The sequence below is a fragment of the Diceros bicornis genome, chromosome 15 (assembly GCF_020826845.1).
Source record: "Diceros bicornis minor isolate mBicDic1 chromosome 15, mDicBic1.mat.cur, whole genome shotgun sequence".
Taxonomy (NCBI): domain Eukaryota; kingdom Metazoa; phylum Chordata; class Mammalia; order Perissodactyla; family Rhinocerotidae; genus Diceros; species Diceros bicornis.
This window is the reverse complement of record NC_080754.1, coordinates 40,316,122-40,343,523: the sequence shown is the minus strand read 5'-3', so window position 1 is coordinate 40,343,523 and position 27,402 is coordinate 40,316,122. Positions and strand designations below refer to the sequence as shown.

The 27,402-nt window shown below is 41.6% G+C and overlaps 1 protein-coding gene across 8 annotated transcripts in view; it reads right to left on the bottom strand.

The window, feature by feature from the left end:
- The window catches only part of MCF2L2 (MCF.2 cell line derived transforming sequence-like 2), a 230,930-nt gene that overhangs the window by 28,870 nt on the left and 174,658 nt on the right, over positions 1-27,402 (bottom strand). For 7 of the 8 annotated variants that reach the window (XM_058556251.1, XM_058556258.1, XM_058556252.1 and 4 more), the window contains 7 exons: positions 15,539-15,605; positions 14,379-14,494; positions 12,826-12,895; positions 8,335-8,427; positions 6,741-6,833; positions 2,766-2,837; positions 521-646 (listed from right to left, as the gene is read on the bottom strand). In XM_058556251.1, coding sequence (XP_058412234.1) covers positions 521-646; positions 2,766-2,837; positions 6,741-6,833; positions 8,335-8,427; positions 12,826-12,895; positions 14,379-14,494; positions 15,539-15,605 — 637 coding nt within the window. The remainder of the gene's footprint in view (positions 1-520; positions 647-2,765; positions 2,838-6,740; positions 6,834-8,334; positions 8,428-12,825; positions 12,896-14,378; positions 14,495-15,538; positions 15,606-27,402) is intronic. The other variant, XM_058556257.1, reaches the window with a different exon arrangement.

Below are 27,402 nucleotides of genomic sequence, written 5' to 3'. Positions count from 1 at the left end.
TAGAGGTGAGATGGCTCAACTCCCCAGCACTACCTCTGTTGGTATTTTCCTTCAACCATTTGGAATAAGGGACGTACAATATATGCTTGTTGGGCCTTTTCTGGGATCTGTGATGTAAAATGGGGTTAGACTTTTACTTAGAACCCATTTTCAAAGTAATTTTCACAAAGAAAATCTGAGTCAAGAAGGAAATTTTTTTAATATTTTAATACTGCCACAAGTCAGAAAATAAATTAGTCTTTCAGCACTTTCCCCTGCCCCTGAGTTCCTGGTTTTTCTAGAGTGTGGGTCAGTCTCAACATTTAGGACCCTGAGGAATACAACCCAAGATTCCTGAAAATGCTGAGGGGCTGCCTGGAATCTCGTAGCATGAGTTTGCTGACTGATTCACACTACTTTCCCCCGAGTCAAGTTCTTTTACCATAGATCATCTCTCTAACTTTGCCAAAGCATCTCCCACCTTTGTAATATTGCACCTGCGTTTTGTGTGAAATGTTCCAACACTTGCTATGGAACATACCGGACATCCAGTGATTGCTGCCAGGTCCACAGCCAACTCACAGGACTTGATCAAATCCTCCATCATGGCCAAAGCTTGTTGCAGTTCGGCTAAGAATGCTGAATCCTTGGTCTTCCTTGACCCATTCTGTGGAAACCAAATGCCTTGTTGGAAATCAAAAGGTAAACCATCTACCAAGCAAAGAAGGAAAACAGGACAGAGATAAGGAGCCATGGATCCAGCCAGCACGAAGTGTTTGAGAAGGTGGGTACATTGATCTGTTTCCCTGCTCTCAGATAATGGTGGCTAAAGATATTTGCTGGTTTAAGGATATGATATATACACAAACAAAATCACAGCCACACCTTCTGTATATTGTACTAATGAAGAATGAGGTTGATAAAATCATGGACATTATACTCCTGCTATATAAGAAACATATTGAACTTTTTATTAAAGCATAAAAAAAAACCCAGCCCCTTTAAATAGGCTGCTCTCTCTTTCACATCCCTATCTCCTGGCAGATTGTATGGATTCTATGGAGAAGTACAATCTAAGTATCACATTCCTATATTTAATGTGAAAGTCTGATTCCTTTGGGTAAAATTATACTTAAAACCATCGCAGAGGAGGATATTTGTAAACTCCTATACAGGCAAAGAATGGGCTGCCATGTGGAGGTTTACTGATGATTTACGTGTAAACACCATAAGGCTTGCATTTGCCACAGTGAAGCTCCCCCAGCTCTGCCCTTCCTCCCTCCTCTCCTCCCTGGGCACTCCCCACATTCCATCACCACTACAGATGACAAAGAGCTAAGCCACCATGGTCTACATCTCCCAAACATAAAGACTCAGCATTGAGTGGAAAAGCAATAACTGCTCATTCAAGAAACCAATGTTCCAGTTGTTACCACTGTGATAGTTAGGACATGACAGGGGTGATTGTTTCAGCTTGAAAGCCTTTTGCTTAGGATTTTGGTATTTTATTCCCCTGCTACCTACATAGCATATTTATCTGTTATCTGGAAAATACAAACAAAAAGATTTTGGTTTCTTCCCTTTTTTTTAAAACACACACAACAAAGAACAGATAGCTCTTTGCTGCCTCCATACAGCCCCACCTCTCTTTGCCCTCTACTGCATGATGGAAGCAAAGGCTGGTGTATTTTCTTAATCTCGGCCAAAGCTCTGGGGATCAGCATCTTTGGATCAGAGACAGAGTGACAGGGCTGATGAATGGAGCAGAGGACGCTGCCTCCACTAAACAATGTGCCATGGATTCTTACCTTCTCACTCATAATAAATACGCTCTGGGTTCTGGTGAAAGACAACAGACTCTCACCTGAGTTTACTGTAACGTCATCAATAAAGGGTTAAAAATTTTTATACCAGACAGCTTCCTCTTTCCCAACACTTAAACTCAATTTCCTTTTAGAGACTCAACTGCTCCTCTTCTTCTCACTAACTCTCCTCCCAGAAACACAGCAGGCTGCTAGTTTTACCCTGTGTAATGTAGGGCTCAGAAAAATCCTTACAAACATTATTCAACCCCTGTAATTCAGGCTAGATCTTTGCTCCAGGCTATAAAATTATCACCTGTGCCTTGAGCTTCTAATTGCAAGGGGTCCCCACCACTCATTCCGAGCAGAGAGGGCATGCAAATGACTGCTCCTTGAGACACATGCCTTATGTTTTCTTTGTTAAAACCAGAATATTCCATAGGAAATTGAAAAGGTGCTAAACCACAAATTTCTTCCTAATCTGGTATAGTCACCATTTCCTCCAAGGGAACCTTGGCTGTCTCTCTTAGAATTCACACACACACACACACACACACACACACATCGAAGGAAACAAGGCAATAATGTGTACAAATTAAACATACTAAGAAGTACGAAGAAGGAAATATAAATCATTCACAATCCTACCATGCAGGAAAAACCATAGTAGAGATTTTATCATATTTACCTCCAGTTTTTTATGTATCCATTTTACACATTCACTCAATTTTGTATTCCTGTTAAGACACTTTTATGAGGAAGGAAGAAAATATATTATCACTTACCCTGCTACAAATTCCCACTTCAAAAGTGCCTTCAATTTTTTGTTTTTTTTCCTGACTATGAATTATAGGATACATACAATTTTAGAAAATTTAAACAAAAAAGATCATAAGGAAAAAAAAAAATCGCCATAAATCCTCCCAGCCATAGACAAACACCATTAACAGTTAGTTATATAAAACAATATTTAACATCCAGTACCTTAGCTGAACCTCCTTCTAGGTCACCTGGGTGTATCTCCAAATCCTTAGGGGACTCAAAATCCAGCAGACCCTGCATTAACCCAAAAGCCTTATTGAAAATCACAAAGTAGAATGAGAAATAAAACTACTATACAAACAATCTCCAGCCAACACTAAACTATATGTAAATTTGTCTATTTGTCATGGGTAAGAGGGAAAGATTGAATGATATATTCAGCACAGAATTCTTTCCACAAACATAAAATCATATTGGACACATTATTTTGTAGCCTGCTTTCTCTCACTCAACAACATATCATGAACATCTATTTTCTCATGACATTGTATCTTTTTCAAACATGGCTTTTGATTGTAGAAGACTGTTGCATCCTATAGATTAATCATAATTGATTAATCTCCCCTATTGTTGAACATTTAGGTTCAACAATTTTTTGCTATAATCATCCTCCTCCTCCTCCTCATCATCATCTTTGTGCATTTCTCCTAAGGATAAATTCCTAGGAGTGGAATTGTCAGTGTTGAGAGTTTTAAAGCATATTTCCAAGTTCTTTAGAGAAGGACTGTGTTCCCGCCAGCCATTCCTTGTCTCAACAGCCCTTAGCCTACCTGGAGTATTACCACTTATCAAAAGGTTTTGCAAATTGAATCAACAGAGCGATCCTACCTCACTGTTGTTTTAATTTGAATTTCTCAGATAACTAGTGAGGTAGAACTTTCAAAAAAATGTTTTCTATTAGCATTTATTATTTTATAAAATTCTTTATGTCCCTTGGTCATCTTTTTATTATTAATTTCTTTTTTTAAATTTCTGCTTTATTGAGGTATAAGTGACATATAAAATTGTAAGATATTCAAAGTGTACATGTAAAGTGCACATGAGTTGATGTACGTACGCCTTCTGAAAGGAGTCCCCCAATCTAGTTAATTAACAAATCCATCATCTCACATATTTATCTTTTTTGGTATGTGGGGGGGAACATTTAAGTTTTACTCTCTTAACAAACTTCAATTATACAATACAGTGTTACCAATTATAGTCACATGCTGTATATTAGATCCTCAGACTGTATTTATCTTACAGCTGAAAGTTTATACCCTTTTACCAACCTCTCCTTATTAATTCCTTTTTTTAATAGTAGCCTAATTTTTTTTAAAAAAGAAAAGCGAACGTTGCTCCTGTGACATGAGTTGGATCACACAGGAAACCAGCATGACCACCTGTTCTAGAACATTCTTCCTGCAATAAGCAAAACTTACAGTAAACAAATAACACACCATTTTATAAACCATATCTTAATTAAACAAAATACATGCAAGAAAAATTGTCTACATTAAATTTGATAATTTCCATCCATCACTTACCCTGTTTAACAGAACTCATGAGCTCAATAAAAGTGAGTTCCTGTTGTCCCTAAATGCTACTATTTCTTATGTATGCTGATAAATAATATACTAATATTGTTTAATTAACTTGCCATGACTCATTAGACATTAATATACTCAAAAAACTGTCATGACAATTTTCATAACATCCCAGAAAAGATATTAAGCATTTTATAGATATCATCTTGTTTTTGTTTTTTATTATTAATTTCTATGAGCTCATTAAGAATGCTGACCATTTGTGACATATCTTGCTAATAAAATATTTTCCCAATTTTTCATGTGTCTGTTTCTAATGGTATAGTCTATCAGTCTTTTCCCTTTCTTTTTTTTTGAGGAATAGTGGCCCTGAGCTAACATTTGTTGCCAATCTTCCTCCTTTTTTTCCTTTTTTTCCTCCCCAAAGCCCCAGTAGATAGTTGTATATCCTTCTAGCTGCTCTATGTGGGATGCTGCCTCAGCATGGCTTGATGAGCAGTGCATAGGTCCGTGCCCAGGATCCAAACCGGCGAACCCTGGGCCGCCGAAGCAGAGCGTGCAAACTTAACCGCTATGCCACGGGGCGGGCCCCTCCCTTTTTTTATACTTAGAAAAGCTTTCCCACACCAGGATCCCACGATCCTTTCTAAGCCATGAGGCAACCCGTCCAACATCCATGCTTTCTCAAAGACGCTGATGGTAGGCATTGCAGAAGGAGCTCCAATTCTCAAGGTGGAGAACACTACAAAGTTTGTCTTCTCTTCACAGGCGTGCCAATGGTTTGAACTTGTTTTTCTGGGCAGGCAGCAGGCTCAGCTATGGGAAAAACTGGTCTGCCTTGAGTAGTCTCCCACGGTTTCGCACCGACCCCAAGGAATATTTTATAGTGATTCTGTCTCTTGTTTCCTCAGTGAGATGAAGCTAACAAAATCTTCTAAGTATTTTTAAAATGTATTACCTCATTTAATGCTCCTAAAAAGCATACCAGGAAAGTATTATTACTACCTTCATTTTACAGGTGACAAACTTGAGGCAGAGAGAAGTTAAGTAACTTGCCTGGGTTCACGGCGTCTGGAAGCGTCAGAGCCCGGATCCACACTCAGGATGTCTACATCTTGAGTCTGAGTTTCTAATCACTACGCCCTACAGCCCTCTGAGTATGGTACAGAACTCAGCTATTGTATCACCATCACTCATATGGGAAAACTCGAGCCCTTCAGTACGTGATGCACTCAGGCTGAGGTTGTGAAGACCCTGCTTAGGTCCTGCTCCCGGCTCATGGGGCCCAGTGGTAGGACTTCATGACAGTAAAGATGGGGCAGTTAGAGGAATATGAGGCCCTAAGTGAACACTGTATCCAAATATGCTCACAGATACCACTCATGGAGGGAAGCCGTGGGTCATCATCCTCATTCCCACACTGGTGTGACGTCTCCATGTATAAAACAACGGCTACATGTCACAGGAAGCTTCCCGGAGGTCAGCACTGAGCGAACTCTCTGTGCATTACTCACGTGCTCCTACAGCAATCCCATGGACGAGGTTCAATTATCCTCATTTTACATATGAGAAAACCAAGGCCTAAGAGGCCCAGTAATCCCACAACTGGTAGCAGCAGACCCAGTCCAGCCGAGGCTGGGACTGCTGAGGCAAAGCTCAAAGGGGTAACTTCTTCTGAGGGCAGAATGTTGGGCAATGAGCTTAACCTCCCCGAGCCTCAGTTTCCTCACACTCCAGAGCCTTCCTGGCACATCTGATTGTGGGGATTAAATAAGAAATACACGTGGGAAGGTACCTAGGAAACAGCAGGGGCTCTTTACTTATTAAGAAAGAGTAGCCACTGAGCAAGAGCTACTCATAAAGGTTAATTCAAAACACGACTTGGAGGAGTGGCCCAAACCTTCCCATCAGCTCACACGTCGGGAAGCAGCCTTGACAGAGCCTCCCGTTCTGTCTGGGGTGTCTGGGCTGCTCTCCTGCAGGTGTGCTGGTGTCAGAGAGAGAAAGAACCCCCGGGGTTCAGCAGAGCAAAATTCATTCTGTTGTGCTGCTCTTGAAAAAGATCCTAAACCTAAGGGTGAAGGTAGATGTTGCAAAAGAAGAGAAGACTCCAGTTGTGCCTTCTCCCTTCCACTGTTTTAATGCCTGTAAAATAGTGACTTTGGGGAAAACCACACCTCTTTGCTGAAGCTCCTTCCCTCATCTGTAAAACGGAGCAGATGATATCTTACCTGTAGATATCTTAAATGCAAGCAGAGGCTCCGGCTGCCTCCCCACCCTCTCAGCTGCCAGCAGCGTGGCGGCATCCTCCTTTTCTCCCTTTGCTCCCAAGGACCTCTCCTCCCCTAAGCCAGGCTCCTTAGAGATTCATGCCTTGGGCTGCATGTTGGACTAGCCAGGCTCCTGGGTCCCTTTCAACTCTATGACTCTTTGGTCTTACTCCTCATTGAGGAGGGCTTCTTTAGACTTGGAGGACAGAAAAAGCCCGAAGGAGATACACATCTTCACCTTTGCAAGACGAAGTCACAACGCGACATGTCTAAGAAAGAGAGCACCATAGGGCAGGCATCTGGCTCCTCAACATAGGAGAGCACTGTCTCACTGACTTTACCTTCAACAGTGTCTGGTATTTTATAAGTCTCTGGCTTGGTCCTTTAAGATACTTGAAAAGAGGGAGATTGTGATCCAGTTGGCGCTGGCAGACCTTTAAAAGCCAAACAGAAACAACATATAGCACAACAAACAATGCACACAAAACAAAAGTGGCAGCATTTAAATACAAGAAATGAAATGGGCTCTTCGGGGACAAGAGGGGCAGCTGTATTGACCAGTTTTGTAACGGTACTGAGTTGTTCAGTCCCTCAGCAATGGTGTGTGAAATGAGAGGAAGGGGAAAGGGGATGGTTTGGCTAGTATTTTTATAGGCAACCAGAGAAGCAGGACCATTTATTTATTTATTTATTTATTTTTTGTGAGGAAGGTCGGCCCTGAGCTAATATCTGCCAATCCTCTTTTTTTTTTGCCTGAGGAAGATTGGCCCTGGGCTAACATCCATGCCCATCTTCCTCCACTTTATATGGGACGCCGCCACAGCATGGCTTGACAAGCAGTGCATCGGTGCGCGCCCGGGATCTGAACCGGCGAACCCTGGGCCGTCGCAGCGGAGCACGTGCACTTAACCACTTGCGCCACCGGGCCGGCCCCGGACCATTTATTTTTTTAGAAAGGAAGTCTGCTAGAGGACAGCGAGGCATTTCAACTCCTTCTGAAAAGGAGGCAACCTGTCTTTGAGTACGGGGTGGGTGGGGTCTATTCAGGTCATTTGGAATCTGGAGGGTACATGATAGCTTATTGATATCATTCCAGGGAGCCCTAAAGTGTGCCCTTTTTGAGTTAATTCCATTTTTTTTCCTTGCTGGGAAAGATTCGCCCTGAGCTAACATCTGTTGCCAATCTTCCTCTCTCTCTCTCTTTTTTTCCCTCCTCTCCAAAGCCCCAGTACATAGTTGTATATTCTAGTTGTGGGTCCTTCTAGTTCTTCTATGTGAACCGTCACCACAGCATGGCTACTGACAGACAAGTGGTGTGATTCTGCGCCTGGGAACCGAACCTTGGCTGCCAAAGCGGAGCGTGCCCAACTTTAACCACTAGGCCATCAGGGCTGGCTCAGAGTTAATTCCATTTTTAAAATCCATTCTAGAAAAGGACTCTGGTTTTCTCATGAGGCTACAGATGCTCCTCACAGGCCAATCCCAAAGAGACCCAGGGCAGCATTGAAACTTCCAATGTGTAATTTCAAAATAGGAGAGACTTTTTTTTTTTTTGGTGAGGAAGATTAGACCTGAGCTGACATCTGTTGCCAATACTCCTCTTTTTGCTGAGGAAGATTGGCCCTGGGCTAACATCCGTGCCCATCTTCCTCCACTTTATATGTGGGACGCCTGCCACAGCGTGGCTTGATAAGCAGTGCACAGGTCTGCGCCTGGGATCCAAACCTGCGAACCCCGGGCCGCCAAAGTGGCAGCACGTGAACTTAACCACTGTGCCACTAGGCCGGCCCCAGGAGAGACTTTTAATAAACATAAATCCCAATGCCAAATTCCTCTGCCTTGTTCATACTTTTGATTTCTTTAAAAAGTTGATGCACATAAACATTGTCTAGGGAAAACAATCTGTGTTTCCTAACACAGTAATCTCAACATTACCCCAAAGTAGGCGCAGTCTTGACATTCTTGCCAGATTGCCTTAGCTCGGGGCAGATTCTTATGATATTTGAAATATATTTGAAGATCTTCTTTCTGAGTGGGGAAAAAAATTAGAACAAATTAATCAGGTAGCATTTTTTCAGTACATGGATAGGATAATACAGTTTATTCATTCATTCAACAAACCTGAGTATTTCCAATGTTTAAGGAACTGGGGATGCATGATAAATAACCTTATGTTGGGATGAGTGTGTGATGGGGAGGCAAACAGCATTATAAACAACTATAAGTACTAAACAGAGATATGAACAGAGTGCTTTAGGAGCAACTACAGGGCTCTGGGAAATAAATAAGTAAATTCATGAACAGGCATCGATTTTTAACTTTACTCTTCCTCTCTGCTCTTTATCCAGGACACCAACATCTCCCCAAAATAGTCCTGCAGTGAGTGAAGAACTGACAGAAAAAGTGCTGGTAGCCGATGGCCCCGCCCATCTCTCGCCCCACTCTCTCCTTATTGTGATCATCATTGGTGCCAATTCTACCAAAAAACCTAAGAAACAACCAAAAGATAGATGTACCTCAGAAGGAAAATGTGACAGTCTGGACAAAACAACACAGATCTAAGTCATTCGGCAACCCCCAAAGCAGCAAGCTCTGCCTCAGACATCACCTTCAACCTGCAGCACAAGACTCTGAGACAGGAAAAGTGACGTGATATCTCAGAGCTGGAGATCAAGAGGGATTCCAGGTGCTGTGCGACCTGTATTCTCATTGTAGCGAAGGCCTTGAGTGGGGCACACATCTGCCAATATCTCAGGTAGAAAAGATACCTCTGGTCTAGGGGGTCAGCTTGCCAGCTTCATACACCCCATCAGGAAAACCTGGTCCGTGGCAGCTGTGTTTGCCACAGAGCCCAAGCGGCTCTGAGGAAGAAGTCCATGTGGCTACTTCCTTGCAGATTTGTGTCCCTATCCTTCTACTCAGGCCAACTCTTGATGTCCTTCATGTGGACATGGGTTATTTTTTCCCTCACAGCTTCAACTATGTCTATTCTACTTTTAAACCCACTGCTGTACTGATTGATTTCCATTTCTGCAGCTCTTCCCCTCTCCTGATGGATGGTAAGGGGTCATTTCACTTCACTACAAAAACGACAGCAACTCTGTTCTTTGCTACTCTCTCCAGGAAAAAACTATACACACACACACACACACACACACACACATTTAGGGAGACGGCCCTTGAGAAATGTTGTTCAGGTTAGTTAAGGAACTAGAATAACAACTCAGAGCCTAACAAAAATACATTCATTATTCATTCACTCAAGAACTATTTATTGAGTACCTCTGAGGTGCCAAGCACTGTGCTAAGTGTGTTTGTTAAACTCAGTGGCTCCCATGGCATAGTAGCCTCGATATGGGGAACATTCCTGCCAGACTGAAGGCCACGCTTATAAAATACTACAAGTTGATTAAGGCATCTCACCCACATTTGGTCCGTCAGAGCACAAAGACATTGGCCTTTAGCTCCGAAAAGAATTTAAGGTTTCTGCAACACTCACCACCAGAAGATTCTCGGAAGCTGGAGGAGACTTTGGAGATCTAGCCTCCCACCCAGTAAAACATCCTCAGTAGTTAGCCACCTTTCCCCAAACTCTCCCAGTAACAGAGAGGGACCTGGTTATCTTGGTGGATGTTGAGCTGAAACGTGCATCCTGAAAACTTCACCCCTTGGTCCTGTGTCTGCTCTTCGAGGCCTTTATAGGCCTTCTAGTACCAAAACACAACATATGAAAGCATATGAAAATGCCTGATTCCCCTTACCTCCTTATAGAGTAAATCAGGAGGCTAAAAAAATTTCTACCAAAAACTCATATTCACACAGGGAGACATGATTGCTTATGGATTAAGACTATGGGCTCTGGTGGTGGATGGTCCAGCTTCAGTTCTTGGCTTTGTCAATTACAAACTAAACAGCCTGAGTCAGTTACTTAACCTGCCTATACTTCAGTTTTCTCATCTGTTAAGTGGGCTCACAACAGCAGTCAACTCCTATGGTTGTTTTGGGATTAAACAAGATGATGTAGAGAAACCTCCCAACACATGCCTGATACACGCAGAGTACCTAACAAACAGTAGCTATTGTCAGAGCACTTTTTACTTTGTAGAACCTTTCTGCATGCATTACTTTATTTGATTTCCACAATAATTTTATATATTGATATTATCAAGTGTGTTGTATGGAGAAGGAAAGTGAGACTCCAGGGGTTTAAGTGACTTACTCGAGGTCACGCAGATAGCAAGTGGCTTGACTCTAAGTTCCATTTCCTGAGTCCATCCCAGGGCTCTTTCCATCATACCGCGTGAGATATCAGAGCAAATGGAACTCAAAGTAAACTACTGACAAATATTATTCTACATAGAGCTCAGTCTCTGGGGCAGAATCTTCCTGGACACTACAGGCTATCGAGTCTGATTAAAACACTTGGCCAGAGCAATATTTCAAAATTCATTTCTATGATTAGTAGAACTCTGTAAATGTTATTGAGAAAAGGTAAAAACTGCTATAGTAAATAAAGGGTGATGGGCCCACTTTATTAGCTAACAAATACAAGCTTTTGCACAGCAGCGGCCAATTCCCTCAAGGAATCTCCAAGATTAGGTAATTGTATTTTTTAATTACTCCGTTTGTCCCAGAGTAATAACTTTGTTCTTGATAAGAATTTATTACCTGTATTTTGTCTCCAACATCATAAATCCTATAGGATTATATGCAGAGTATGTGGTCTGGATTAATGATTTCTAAAGTTTTCCCAACGTAGAGGACTATAAAAAGCTTTGTAAAACCTTAGAAGAGGAATTCTTTCTAAGAAAAGACGTTTAGTCAGCAATTCCCTGACCATTTTCTCATACTTGGACAATTTTTATTTGATAATATCCATTTTCTCCCACAGGAATTTGGTCCTTTGCTCATTGAACAATTTAAATAAGTCTCTGCAGTAATGACAGAAGCAATTAGAAAATATTTCTACACTCTGAAACTAGATTTCACACAGTGGTTTGATGAGAGTAAAACTGCAAAAGAGTATAAAATACTAATAACGCTATAAAAGTAATTCAAAAGGAAATTAATCAGATTGAATACAAAATACATTTTAGTGCATCTTGATTCAGGCACTGGATGAAAAACCCATGATGAGGCTGTGGTGGAAGGGCGATACAGGGCTATGGAAGCAGCCTTCTTTTTTTTTTTTTTTTTTTTGGTGAGGCAGATTGGCGGTGAGCTAACATCTGTTGCCAACCTTCCTCTTTTTGCTTGAGGAAGATTGGCCCTGAGCTAACATCCATGCCAATCTTTCCCCTATTTTGTATGTGGGTGGCCTCCACAGCACAGCTTAATGAATGGTGTAGATCCGCGCCCGGGATCTGAACCGGAGAACCCGGGCCGCTGAAGTGGAGTGTGCTGAACTTAACCATTACACCACCGGGTCGGCCCAGAAGTGGCCTTCTAAGCCTGTCAAGAGTTCTGAGGGTGGAAGGCTCTGTTTCTCCATTATGTCAAATACCTTGAAACCTGGAGATTTCTGTTCACCTGCTTTTAGTTTATCACAAGTACTGCTCTTAGACTTATCAGCTATAATTTAGGTTGTTTAAAAATTTTTAAGTGTTTAATCTGTTGTCTCAGGCTCACAAAAAAGAAAAACAAGGAAAAGAATGAATAGGACTAGTTGGGAGAGAGAGAAGAAAGGGGAGAGATTTAGAAAGTAGAGGGCAGCAGGATCATCTGCATATCCTCCTACAGGGAAGAACGCACTTGCTGGGGAATGGTGTCAGGTACAACACTTCTCTGTGCCAGATCCCAGGGAGCACCAGTGGCCCAAACAGCCTATTTATTGCCCAAAGCAGGGGTGGAGAACCAGCGAGAAGGAAGAGGTCTGCGTGGTGGGAAGGGGAAGTAGTCAGAGGTATGGTGGTATAGGACAGGAAATTTAGAAACTTGGTGCTAAACATGAGAGGCTGTAGATTTAAGATTTTCTAACCATCCTCTGTGCTGTAAAAAATAAAATGGAAGAAAATACATTTTCTGAGATTTTTAGTTTAACATCAGTACTTCTCCTCTTGAGAGTGTTAATACAACTTGAGTGAAGAATTTAAGCTTGCTGTGTGATTCTTGTCCTGACACAGTTAGCTTAGCCATTCAGAGGAGGATCATTTGCTTCTGGGGGCCTGGGGAGCCAGTCTTCCCATTTCACTGGGCTTTGCAGGAAGCCAGGCTTGTAAGTTGCTCCCACCTATCAGTGTGAGCTCAGTCAAACCGGACTCATCTCACCCTGGATGAAGTACCGCAAAGGACTCCTGCTTTGCATTCAAAAGGCAGATATAAGTTTTCAGACCATTGGTGTTTCCATTGCCCTTGCCACTTACACAGAAAATTAAGGGCTGACTTTAATCACATGATTATTTTGAGTTATTGGGAGCACAGACTTACTCTCTTGAGAAAGCAACGTGCCAGAAGTTCAGGGTTTTCAGTGCACTTTTCCAATTCTTTTAGAAAAGTCCTAGGGAAAGAAAAGTAAAATAATGCTTTGATTTTTACATGTATGGGGTTCAAAAGATTTTTTTATGTAAAATTACATAAAGTTTTAAGACGTGCCTAGAAAAATGCTGTTTTCCAGACTTTAACACCCTTGACTCATCTTCAACACACTGATTTGGAAGAAGAAAAATGTATTCTGTGACATTACTAGGATTCCCCGAAACCACCCACAGCTCTTCTGATAATTCTACGAACTAACCACAGACAGAGTCGGTGCACTGATGCTCCCTGCTACATAATAATAATGTTAGTAAGAACTGCTGGTACTGTTGCTACTGCTACAATGTCACTGAGAGCTTTCTAGAAGCCAGGCATAAACCAAGTGCTTCTCAAACAATATCTCATTTAATCCTCCACTAAACCTTGCAACATAGGGTTTCATAAATGTGAAACCTGAGGCTGAAAGAGGCTGAATAACTTCTCCAGGGAAAGGAGCAGAAATGGGATTTCCATTTAGGCTTTGTGTCTGACCAATGCACAAAAGATATGGTTAGGAAACCACTGCAGTTCAATTTGCCAAGCAGTTTTTCCCTTCCATCAGTTAGACGTGTGATCTTGGGGTCATTATGGAGAGTAAAATGAGTCAACAAGCTGTGGTTTCCTTATCTGTAAAATGAAAGGGTTGGAAGATGATTTACAAAGTCCCTTCCTTCTCTAATTCTCCAAACTCAAAACCCAAGCAGCCCTGGACCAAGAGGACAACTTGTTTGACCAGTTAGCATTTTCTAACACGCTAGTTCCTAGCACCTCCCTATGATAATAAGTATGTGGACGTGTATCTTGGTCATCTTTGTCTTCCCAATGTTGAAGACAATGCCTGGCACAGAACAGGTGCTCAATAAATGCTGATGTATGAATCGATAAATAAGCAAAGGAACACACAAATGAATACAGCATTAATGCCCGATACCTAATGCACGCTCCACTAATGCCTTTTCCCTTCTTCCTCGAGGATCTTGCGGCACTTCTTCCCTCCTTCTCATCCCATTCCACCTCAACTCTATCCACTCACTCTGGACTACTTCTTTTTTTTTTTTTTTTTTGTGAGGAAGATCAGCCCTGAGCTAACATCCATGCCAATCCCCCTCTTTTTGCTGAGGAAGACCAGCTCTGAGCTAACATCTATTGCCAATCCTCCTCCTTTTTTTTCCCCCCAAAGCCCCAGTAGACAGTTGTATGTCATAGTTGCACATCCTTCCAGTTGCTGTATGTGGGACATGGCCTCAGCATGGCCAGAGAAGCGGTGCGTCAGTGCGCGCCCGGGATCTGAACCCAGGCTGCCAGTAGCAGAGCGCGCGCACTTAACCACTAAGCCAAGGAGCTGGCCCTGGACTACTTCTTAAGCCTGAAAACGTCTAAGCACTTAATCCCCAAATTCCATCAATCTGATTTCCATCCTTCTCTCTTACTTTCCATTTTTCCTGATAATTTGAATTATTATATACCTGTTGTGAAATTCATAAAGTTCTCTAATATTCCCAAAAAGAAAGTCCTTGTTATTCTGAAGAATATCTGGAATCAGATGCTTCAGCCAAATAAAATCCATTGGAATGATATATCCCTGCAGAGATGGAAACAAGGTAGGTTTTACAAATAGGAAACACATAAGAGATGCTCTGAATTAGCTACTCCAGGGACCAAAACTTGAATAAAATAACTGGGGAATATGGCACCCATGTTTCCAGAAAGCCATTCCATCAAACACTTTCTTTTGATATTATTTTCCTCATGTGTCCATCTTCAGAAGAAGATGGTTTAATGGCAATGAAAATAGAATGGGATTTTTATAGGAGGAACAAATATAATTTAAAATGTTTATGTTATACAAGTCAAGTCTGAAAGGAAAAAACTTACCCATCATTTTATGACCTGATGCAATTACTATTGTTTTATTATATTTCCTTTATGACTTTTTAAAAGCTTATTTTATATGGTTATAATCACAGTACATATATAATTTGTATTGTTTTTCCATTTACATTCTAGACTCTGCTTGTAAATTTCTACATATATTATTTTTAATTTAATCTTATAAGTATTTTTCAATGTTGCTACATATTATTCAAAATAATTATTTTGTAACAGTTAAATAATATTTCTTTTAGCATGTATATCAGACTTTATTAACCATTTTCTTTTTTATTGGACATTTGGTTTTCTTCTGATATTTTATTAAAAAAATTCTATTATAACTTTGTACATATAGATTATGTACATCAAGATTATTCCCTTAGGAAAATAGAGAAAATATACATTTTACTCTCAGGCAAAAAATGCTACTTAAAACACTGATAAATAATTCTCCCTTATTAAATTATCAAAAACATTTAAACTATCATATCCATTGTTGGCAAGCATATGGTGAACCTAGTTGGGCATTGCTAGAATCAGTATGAATTGACACAATTCTTTGGAAGTTATCTGGTTACATGGATCAATAGTCATAAGAATGTTCTTATTCCTACCAGCAAAACAGTTGCGATATTATAAGACCTGAAACCTTGGTAGAAATTCTAGAGACATAAGGCAACTATTTTGAGTCTCTTTGGGTAACAAAACTTCTCCAGTTTGAATACATACCTAATGTGCCCCCCCATCTACTTACATCAATTATGCTCTTAATTTCTTTTATATAAATCTCTTCAGTCTCAAGCAAGTCCCGTATAATGCGCCTGAATCACAGCAGCAGGTGGGAAGATGAAAGAGAGACAGAGGGAGGAGAGAGTACTTTTTAGAATTCTTTTAGAATAATGCTCAACAATATAGTTCCCCTTAGTGGCTCACCTACTTAGGTTGTGGGCAGTTCATTCTGTTCTATTGAACACCCAATGCCAACATCTCACAAAAGCACACTGTGATCACACTGGCATAAGAAGAAATGACAAGGTTAGAGGACTCCAAATCCGTTTGTGCAGCCGGCGAGTGACCTGTCCTCCGGTGGGCTGTAGCGTAGGGATCAAGAGGGCGTACGCTGGCGTCACAAATACCTTTGCCAGTTTTGGATCCTTGGTCAGGAAGGTCTGCCTGACCTCCACACTGTACGTGCTGTTTCCTGGATTTTCTCTCCAGCTTTCTGTTGTTTCATGGCTCACATCAAGATCTTTGACCCACATGGACGTCATTTGTTGTGCGTAGGGTTAGACAGATGCCAGTCAAGCCCCTTCCTCTGGCATTCGATGTTTCAGTGTGATGGACTTCCTCAGCCAAAGACATGAGCTCTGCCTGCTTCCCTTGAGGAAGGCAGGTTAGGGGTGTGGTGGGCAGAATTCTAAGATGGCCCCCAGATTCCTGGCCCCTGGTGTACAACAAACCTCCTCCCAGTGAGTCAATCAAATACTAATTGAGGTGCTGCTGTGAAGAGATTTTGCCATTCTGTTTTGTTCCAAATCAGTTGACCCTAAAATAGGCAGATTATCTAGTTAGGCCTGTCCTAATCCCATGAACACTTTAGATCTGGGTCTAGAAGTCAGAGAGATTGGAAGCATGAGAAGGATTTAACATAAGGGAGCTTCTCTTTTGCTAGCTTTAGAGATGGTGGGAGCCGTGTGGCAGGGAATGCAGGCAGCCTCTAGGAGCTGAGGGTCATCCTCAGCTGATACCTAGCAAGGAAACAGGGACTTTAGTCCAAGAGCTGCAAGGAACTGAATTCTGCCACAACCACACGACCTTAGAAGAGCGTACCAAGCAGAGCGGGCCAACACCTTGATTTTAGCTCTGTGGGACCTGAGCAAGAAGCCAGCCGTGCTGGGCCCAGACTCCTATCCCAGGGAAATTGTGAGCTGAGCTGCTAAGTTTGTGGCCATTTTTTACGCAGCAATAGAAAAGTAAGAGAAAGGGTGAGGCCAGGCCCCACATCTTTCACCAAACTGTTTTCTTTCTCTTCTCAGGCTGTGTGAACACACTTTCTTTTTCAGGCTTTCTTTTAGGCTCCAGGTGGGTTAGTGTTTGTACAAGTGTTCATGTGTAGAATATACACATTTACAGTTCCTGGGAACCGTTGGTGGGTTATCTATTAAACGGTAGCCTATCCTAGTAAAGGATTTCTTTCCCTCTTATAAAATGGATATGGCAAGGGAGAAATAACCAAAGGACACAATACTGGAAATTCATACAAATATACGAATGGCTATTAGTCTTACAAAAAAAGTGCTCAATACTCACCAATCCAACAAAGGCATAGTAAAAATGAGTAAAAATTTTCAACTACTAGTATGGCAGAAATTTCAAATCTCAAAGGAAGAATGATAGATGAGGATGTGGAAACACTCTCAGACAATTTTGGTGGAACTATAAATTTGTGCAAGATAACTTAGAAATGTCTCATCAAAATTTAAAACACATGCTCCTTGACTCAGTAATTTCACTTCTAAGAATGTTCATTGTCTGGAACTAGAACAATAGCACTTCAAAAACAAGGAGATATAAACTTGAAATTACTTAAATGCTCCTCAATGAATTATAATACATACATATAATGAAATGCCATGCAGATTTAAAAAAGAATGAAGCCAGTTGAATCATGCTGATATGACACAGTCCAGGTATTTTAAGTGAATTCAAAAAAAATAAGATGCAGAAGAGTATACATAGTATGACTATTTGTGTAAAAATGAGTATGTATGCATACGTATATGTAAAATTGTATATGCTTAGAAAATTCATGCAAAAAAACCAAGACATTGTTAATAGTGATGCTTTCTAGAGTGGTACTGAAGGCTAGAAAACAGGGAAGGAAGGAGAATTTCTACGTTTTACTCTACACTCTTCTACAATCTTTGATTTAAACAAAAAGTTTAAGGGGCTGGGCCGGTGGTGTAGTAGTTAAGTTTGCGTGTTCTGCTTCAGTGGCCTGGGGTTTGCCGGCTCCGATCCTGGGTGCGGACCTACTCACTGCTCAAGCCATGCTGAGCCGGCATCCCACATGGAAGAACTAGAAGGACCTACAACTAGGATATACAACTGTGTACTGGGGATTTGGGGAGAAAAAACAAAAAGAAGAAGATTGGCAACAGATGTTAGCTCAGGGCCAAACTTCCTCAAAAAAAAAAAAAAAAACTTTAAACACTTACTGCTTTTATAATTAAAAAAAAAATGATTTACATGACATTTTAAAATGAACGTTACTGGAGGTAATGACATATGAGCTCCATTTGAGAGAGATAAATAAATCCTACAATTTACATATTTTATACCTCAACTACTCTTTCTTAAAATTACAATTTTTATATCTTTTTATAAATGCTTGTTATAAGGAAAGACTGAAAAAGGATACACGCTGACAGAGGATACAATTTCAAGAAGTATAAAGACTACCAAAAAGTTACTCTAAGATCACACTTAGCTGACACAGTCACTGAGTAAGAGCTTCCTCTGCTTTTTATAAATTATCCTGAAATGATGACAGTTGCTATGTCACAAGGAAATATAGACCTTGATACCAATTTATTTCTATGAGCCATGACATCAAGTGGGACCAGAGCAACAGTTAAGCATTCATAGAAAACCAGAGTACAGCCAGCCTCTTATGCCCTCGTGAAGCATTGGGCTTAAGCAATTTGGCAAGTCTGTTTAAGGATGTATTGACCATTAAATGAAGCCAGAAGGCAGAAATAACTAGGTGGTGGGCAGAAATCAATCTTATTATCCAACAGCTAATGTAAGAACTTAGAGACTCTTAGGAGTTTTTAGGAATCTGGAGCAAGAAAATATTCACAACTCAGAAGAAAAAAAATCTTCTGTCAGGTCATGTTTCAGCGTATAGTTTGGAAAACAGTCTAGAGATCTCATCCAATGGTTTCATTTTACTTGTTGGATGCAACAGATAAAACTCCAATGATAGCAAGTCCCTTGAACACTGGTAGCCTACATTTCAGTTCAGATTTCTTTTAAAAAACAGCCCTCACACCACTGTTGAGCCATTCTTTTTCCTTTCCCCTCCTTTGTTTTCCTTCCAAATAGCCTTATAAAACAGGAGAAAATTTATGATTCTGATGATTGCCTGCTTTATTATTTCAAAGCATATAACTTTGTTCAAGGATTTAACATCTAAAGTCATAAAGTGTATACAGTGTAGATGAAGAACAGTAAACATTGGGAGTACTCAAGTAAGTAATTTAAAAACCTTTAAACACCTAGAGCAATTTGTGTCCTGATGGATATCTACCCAGAGATGGAGCACTAGCAATTACAAAACCGAGTGGAGTTGACAATGCCAGACCAGCCTGCACTAATGTACTCTACACTAGTGTACATTCTGGCACCTTGTGGATATCCCTCCACTCCCCCACCCCCAGGTCATTAAAGAGGAAATGGAGGCAGAATACGTTTTAAGGGACTGTTTCTTCTCTGAAGTAGTATTTCAAGGTAGCATAAAAACAGAGCTTTGGATATCTGGTTCCATTCTATACGACACCTCATGTTTGTGTCAGATGACACTATAACCAAAGAGCAAGAATGGAAAGAATATGCCTTTTTAAAAAGTGAATGCAACCCTATTTGCTAAGCAAGATCACTAAAGTACCTACATGTTAGGCTTTCCTGATAAGTTTCTTCTTTGTCCCTACATCCTAATCTGTTCCCCCTTTTAACCCTTGCCCCTCATCCCCCACCACTCCTATTTCGCAGCTCTCCAACAGAAGAGTATCCTTTTGGGAACCAGCCTGTCAGAAGTATATTTTTGTTTGTTAATTGTTAACACAATTTCCATCAAGAGTTTTCATTTACTCCTGGTATTTTATACATTATACATGTCAGACAGTATTACAGATTTTCACTTTTTAAAAATTAGTTTTCATCTATTATCCTCTTTGCCAAATTGAAAGGTCTGTTTTTATCCATTTCAAACTCTAGAGCATCTGACATAACGGATACTCACCTTAAACCTTTGTCTTCCTTTGGTTTTTCTTTATTATTCAATCTTCATTCACCACCCACCTCTCTATTTCTTCTCTATTCCTTCCTCGCTTTATCTTCCTCCTCCTATCTAATATTGCTGCTCTCCAAAGGTCTGAACTCAGGTTTTCAGGTTTCCTTCCCTCCTCTTCCCTCATGCTGCTGACTTTCTGACATCTTTATCTCCCTCCCAGACCTCTGGTCATGCTCAAGCCCATGTTGTCAATGGTCTACACACGTCTTCACCTGAATGCCTCCCAGACACCTCAATCATCTCAGGTTGAAACAGAACTCATTAGACAGAAATAGCATGCATATCAGTGGAACCGCCATTTTTCTAGGGTCCCTAAAGCTTTCATTTCAAACTCCTCCCTGCCATTATCACTTATATTCAATCTGTCACCAAGCCTTGTCATTTCATCTCTCAACATGCCTCTTGGAGTCACTGCTTATTGTCTATTTCCAGTGTTGCCAATATAAACTCTCCATTCCTCTCATCTTGAATACTTTGGTGCACTCCGAGCAGCTCACCCTTACCTCTAAGATCTCTCTCCCATCAATCTATTTTGCAGATCACCTGTCTATGCTCTTCCTAAAGCTCTATTTCCATCATGCCCTCATTCTCTCTCTTTAAAAACTTAAAATAGCTTTCAATTGTCCGCAACTGCCAACGTTCCTTCCAGGATTTCAAGATTCTCCATTCATGTGATAAGAATCTACTTAGGGACCGTGCTCTAAAGGTAAATCCAGACCCACAGATTCAGAACGGGGAGTGGTGGGTGGGAGCTACAGGTGGAATCTGTAATTTTCACAAGCACCCCAGATGATTCTACTGCAGATGTTCTGCTATTCAACTAAGCAACACTGATATGACCCACTCCTTTTATTCACCTCCCCCCCTTTAGTTAGGCCAGTGTTATCAAAATTTTATACTTTCTTTCAAATTCTAATCATTCTTGAAAACTCAGTTCTAATCCTCCCTCTTCCACGAAAACTCTTTCCAACAGCTGCTGATGAAATTAGTACCACATTATTGCCCTTGCTTCCCAGGCAAAAATCATTAGATCCGTTTGCCAAACTCTTATTGGCTCCCTACTATGGGCCAGACACCAATATAGGCACTTGGGTTCGAGAAATGTACCATAATCCCAGGCCTTCGTCAGTTCATAGTCTAATGGCAGAGACAAGAAAATCAATGACTCCAATGCACTGTGATAAGGTACCTGATAGTCAGAGGAGTCAGGTACAGAGGAGGGACTGTAATTAAGCCAAGGGTGGTGGAAGACACTGCCAGTTTTGAGCTGAGTGAAGTTTAAGCGTAGTTTAAAAAAGAAAGGAACAAGGGGAAAAGGAGGGGGAAGTGTGTCCCTGGTGGAGGGGAACAGCGTGGAGGAGGGAGCAGAGGCGAGAGATGTATGCTCCACCGGTACTCGTCAATTCTTTGGCGGGGCTGGGCCAACAGTCTAGTGGGTTTGTAAAATGCTAGAAGCAGATATAACTATAAAGACCATTCAGTTCATCCTTATTTTACCGATGAATAAACAGAGGCTCAGAGCCATGAAGCGAATTGCCCAAGGTCCACGGCTTTGGCAAAGCCAGTGTTCTTCCCACGACATTACCTTGTCTCTCTTGTCTCTCTAGGCCTATGTTTGGGTGCATCTAAAGTCCTGTTTGCTTGGGCAGGCCCCGTGGCTTAGCGGTTAAGTGCGCGCGCTCCGCCGCTGGCAGCCGGGTTCCGATCCCAGGTGCGCACCGCCGCACCGCTTCTCCGGCCATGCTGAGGCCACGTCCCACATACAGCAACTAGAAGGATGTGCAGCTATGACATACAACTATCTACTGGGGCTTTAGGGGAAATAAATAAATAAATAAATAAAAATAAAGTCCTATTTGCTGATCATTAAATAAAACACAAATTAAAATGAAAATAGCATGGTGTTATAAAAATACTGGGTTTCAGAGAAATAGGTTTCAAAGTCGATTTCTACTTCGAATATATAGGGTAACCTTGAGCAAGACACTTTCCTTCGCAGAGTTTCTGTTTCTTTATGTGTCGAAAGGCTAAATTAGATAACCTCCTGATTCTCATAGATCATTCTCTAAATGTATTATCATCTCTAATAAAATGTATGATGTGGTCTTTGGTCTAATTGCACCTTGCTTTTCATTTCTCACAAGAAAAAAAGCAAAGGTCATAAGACTTTCTATTTATTTATAACCTCAATTAACTAAATAGTTAATGTATAACTGAAATGTGCAATAGGACAGCAAGGAAAAGGGGAATCAACGTGGGCTGGAGAGGTCTTGGAGAAGGTGAAATCTGAACTGTCCTCTGTAAGAGGTGAGGATGTGGCCGGGAAGACAGGAGGTGTTCCAGGAAGAAGGAAACAGGAGCAGGGTCTAGGAGTCCTGGCTACACACAGGGCCTTGTGGGAACCAGGCTACTGGAGTAGGGTCTGGATGGTGCGTGTGGGAGGCAGCAGGGAGCCCAGATGGAGGAGATGGTGGTCATGCCAGGCTACAGTGTAGACTCGGTCAGGAGTGCAGGGGAAGGTCTAGGAGATTGATTTGGCCAACAGTGCGGGAAACTGTCTAGAAGTCTGTTTCATTAAGCACAGAATAGGGGTGTGCTTATTTGAGGTGCTCAAACTTAGGAAAATGCGTTCTTAGCTTTACATCGTTCTTCCGTTTTGATTAAGTGGTCCATAATTACATAATAAATTCCTAGAACTATAAATGGTAACAACGCGAAACACTAAAGACCTAAACGATGACTATGTTGACACCAATGATATTTTAAGCATTAATAAAAGGTCTGATGAATATAAACAGTTCCCTGGCTCCTGGAAGGCTAACAGTTTAGAGTTTTGCTCAGTTGCTCCTTCTGCCATCTGTCCTCTCTTCTCCTCTTCTGTATCTCAGTTTCTATATTTTGTCTTATGTTAATTGGATTTGATCTCATCACTCTGATGTGTTAAGGGTAAACTACCCCAAATTCTTTTTGGAAGAGGATGGAGCATAAACAAATTATTATTAATTTTTATCTGGATGGATGCTCGCTCTTCAATACCACATAATAAATAATTACAAAGTAATTTCATACATACTGTACTTTTTTTGTGTGAGGAAGATCAGCCCTGAGCTAACATCCATGCCAATCCTTCTCTTTTTGCTGAGGAAGACTGGCCCTGGGCTAACATCCATGCCCATCTTCCTCCACTTTATGTGGGACACCGCCACAGCAATGGCCTGACAAGCAGTACCTCGGTGTGCGCCCGGGATCCGAACCCGGGCCGCCAGCAGCGGAGCACATGCACTTAACCGCTACGCCATGGGGCTGGCCCCACATACTGTACTTTTTAAAAGAGGAATTGATTCTAAACACAATTCCATTAATTCCAATTCAAGTTAACAATCCTGCATTTGTATAGCATTTTAAGGATTATAAAGTTTATTTTTAAATTGTGGTAAAAAACACATAACATAAAATTTACCATTTAAATAATTTTTAAGTGTACAGTTCAGTGGTATTAAGTACATTCACCATGTTGTGCAACCATCACCAGAACTGTTCCATCATCTCAAACTGAAATTGCATTCATCAAACACTAATTCCCCATTCCTCCCTCCCCCAGTCCCTGGTAATCTCTATTCCACTTTTTCTATGAATTTGCCTATTGTGGGTAGCTTGTATAAGTGGAATCATACAATATTTGTCCTTTTGTGTTTGACTTCACTTATCATAACGTTTTCAAGGTTCATCCATGTTGTGGCACGTGTCAGCATTTCATTCCTGTTTAAGGCTGAATATCTTTCATTGTTTCTATATATCACATTTTGTTTATCCATTCATCTGCTGATGGATACTTGGGTTGTTTCCACCTTTTGGCTACTGTGAATAATGCTGCTATGAACATGGTTGTGCAAGTCTCTGAGTCCCTGCTTTCAGTTCTTTTGGGTATATATCCAGAAGTGGTATTGCTAGATCATATGGTAATTCTATTTTTAATTTTTTGAGAAACCACCATACTGTTTTCCATAGTGGCTATACCAGTATATATTCCTACCAGCAATGCACCAGGGTTTCAATTTCTCTATATCTTTGTCAACACTATTTTCCTTTTTTTTTTTTTTATAATAGCCAGCCTAATGGGTGTGAAGTAAAGTTGTTCTTTTAATGTGTATACTATCTTCCTTGATCCATTCAACACTGGACAAACAGCTTCTCCAGGGCAGATGTCTCGTCTTATTCATCCTTGTCCCCAGGCCTTATAAGTAGGTAAATTCTCAATAAATGCTTATTGAATGGACGAACGATAGATTGTAGGAACAGACACCAATTCTCTAAGCAAGAGTAGATACTAATTGTTATTCTCATTTCAAAAAACAGGAAATTGGGACTTAGAGTATTAAGTCATTTGATTGAGGTCAAAGTGCTGGCTAGGCGTTGCCAGCAAGAAGTCATGTCTGGGCCTTCTAGTTCTAAAACTAGTGGTAGAGGACCTGATGTGCCAAGGGTGAATGTCAGTCCACTGAAATAGCACCCAGGATTCTGACTCTGCAGCAGAGCTCCATAAGTGATAGGGCCTGCACAGGAAGGGCACCGGGAAGCAGGTTAGAGAAGAAGCGCTGGCTCAGGCCATCATTCGTTTATGCCTAAGATTCAGGGAATCTGGCTCCAATTTCAGAGCCGTGCTACCTATGCACATCTGCTATCCATGCATAACAAGGCATCATGTGAGCTATTTCTGGAACACCAAGGAGATTGCTGGAATACTGCTGATAGGAAAACCATTATTACTTCAATTCACGGAAAAGGGTAGTACTGGTACTAACTCTAGCAGGAGAACCCAAGTAACTTGATCTTCAGTAAAGAGAAGGAAATTGTGAAATAGTTAATGTTTCCACCACTGCAAAAAGGAAATTCCTAAAGATAAAAAACATGTGTATAAAATAGTCAAAGATAAAAAAACATGGAGAAGAGACACATGCTTTCTCTGCCCTGTGCACCCTTTTTTGCAGACTTATTTGCATCTTTATCTACCCAGTAGATAGCTTATCACTCTATTAATCCCTTTCCTCCCAAGACGGTTTGTTTGTTTGTTTATTTATTGATGATGATAGCAACGTATTGCTCTAGCTTTCTAGGATTCTTTAGTCCTCTATCTGCCAGATTATTTTAAACAGGTGTTAATATTGGGCTTTATGACTTAGACCATCAGACGAACCAAGACTGATTCATGCAATGCATATTGTTTCAGATCACGTGCTTTACCAAGGACTTTAGAATTGGCTCTTTAGAAGTGCTGTTATAAGAGAAATCTCAGTATAGCAAAACTATTTCTAACTCTTAAGTAATGGTCCACTTATTTTAAGTAATATTCAACATAGATCCCAAGGAGCCCTATAACTGCCTTTTAGAATTGGTCTGAGGAAGATTTAAACCACATATGCTCCATAAAGCAGGCAATGAGCACCTAGTAACGATTAACTATTAAGAAAAGGGAAAAAATTATATTTTAGCTGTCCCTTAAACATCAGCACAACCAAACTTAAGTGCAAAATTTCTAACACAATGATTGCATCTGGGCCAGGCACGTAGCCCCCTATCACAGTCAATAACCATTTTCTGAATGTCTCCAAGCGCCGTAATTTTATTCTTTTCCTCTGTACCACCCCAACACAGGATCCAAACCGTTTTGCTCAGTTTAGATAGCTGTGGCAAGGCTGTGCCAATTGTCTTTTAAAATACAATTGTTAATGAGCATTCAGGACTGTCCCTAGGGCCGGTCCCGTGGCTTAGTGGTTAAGTGCGCACGCTCCGCTGCTGGCGGCCCGGGTTCGGATCCCGAGTGCGCACCGATGCACCACTTCTCCAGCCATGCCGAGGCTGCGTCCCACATACAGCAACTAGAGGGATGTGCAACTATGACGTACAACTATCTGCTGGGGCTTTGGGGGAAAAAAAAAAAAGGAGGTGGATTGGCAATAGATGTTAGCTCAGAGCCGGTCTTCCTCAGCAAAAAGAGGAGGATTGGCATGGATGTTAGCTCAGGGCTGATCTTCCTCAAAAAAAAAAAAAAAAGACTGTTCCTACACAGATGTCACTCATTCACTCAATTTGGATATGCCTCCTGAGTAGAGGAGAAGGAGGTGGAAATAGAGGCAGCCCCTTGGGACTTCCACAGAATGTTGTATGGCCCTGGATATGTGCAATGTGGGTCTGATCTGCAGGGTAGGAGGGGAGAAAAATGCTGAGGGACACTGCCAGGGAGGGATACTGGGTCACTGTCACAGGGGCTGTCTGAGCATTTGCAACATGGAGACAAAGCCTTTGCCAGCTTCACTCCCACCCCCAGGCCTCTCCCCCCAACCCCTCCCCCAAGTGAGGTCTACCCTGTCCACAGCACAGCTCTACTGGACCAAGGAGGGTCCCAGCAAGCAGAGCCTGCCTCTCCAACACCGTGCCTGCCCCTGTGGGGCCCCTACTGAGGGGTAGATGGGCACATAAGAGATGCTCTTATGTGTTGATGTGGAGGGAGATGATCAGTTAAGGAGGGCCTCCCCTGTGCAGAGGAGAAGAGAAAGGAACAGAATAGGTTCTGAGAATGGCCTGCAGTGAGTGCCCCTTTGTGCTGTCAGTTCCCTTCATCTTCCATTTCTGGGTGTACCTAGTATGGTTTCATCCAACTGCCAAGGTCCTGGAACGAGGGAAGATGCCGAACAGTGCCAAACCACAGGAGCAGAAGCAAGAGCTGTAGGAAAGGGCTGGTGTGCCTCCAGTGTCAGCTTTGGGGCCTTGCTGGCGTCAACGGAGAGGTACACTGGGGCCATTGTACTGCGGATGAGGCTTCTTGGAATGAAAGTTAGAACATTTGATGAATGTGGGAAGCTTTCAGCAAAAATTCAATTTGACCAGCGGTTAATACGTATTTACCCTGTGCAAGGCATTGTGGGGGGTTCGTCAAGGGAACTGGAGATGAGCAGGATGTGGTCTCCACCCTCGTGAGCAAAGTCCAGGGACTCTCAAAAGAGTAGGGAAAACAGATCCCCAGACTATTTATTTATTTATTTATCTTGCGAGGGAGATCAGCCCTGAGCTAACATCCATGCCAATCCTCCTCTTTTTGCTGAGGAAGACTGGCCCTGAGCTAACATCCGTGCCCATCTTCCTCCACTTTATATGGGACGCCGCCACAGCATGGCCTGACAATCGGTGCGTCAGTGCGTGCCCCGGTCCGAACCCCGGGCAACCGCAGTGGAGCGTGTGCACTTAATCGCTACACCACAGGGCCAGCCTCCCCAGACAACTTATATAGCGACAAAACGCCACCGACTATTATTGACATGAAACACCCTGGTCTGGGTCCACTGGTGAGGAGGAGGAGGGTTCTGGCCTTTGGGGCATTTAAGCCCCATCCATTCACGGTTTCATAAGCATGTGTTTGGATATTCCGTTTCAGACATGCTAAACTTAAGACTGATGTGACACATTTAAGTGAAGACATTCAAGTTTGAAGCTCAGAATCTAGACTAGAAATATAAATCAGGGACTAAAGGCAATGGGTGAGATCACCA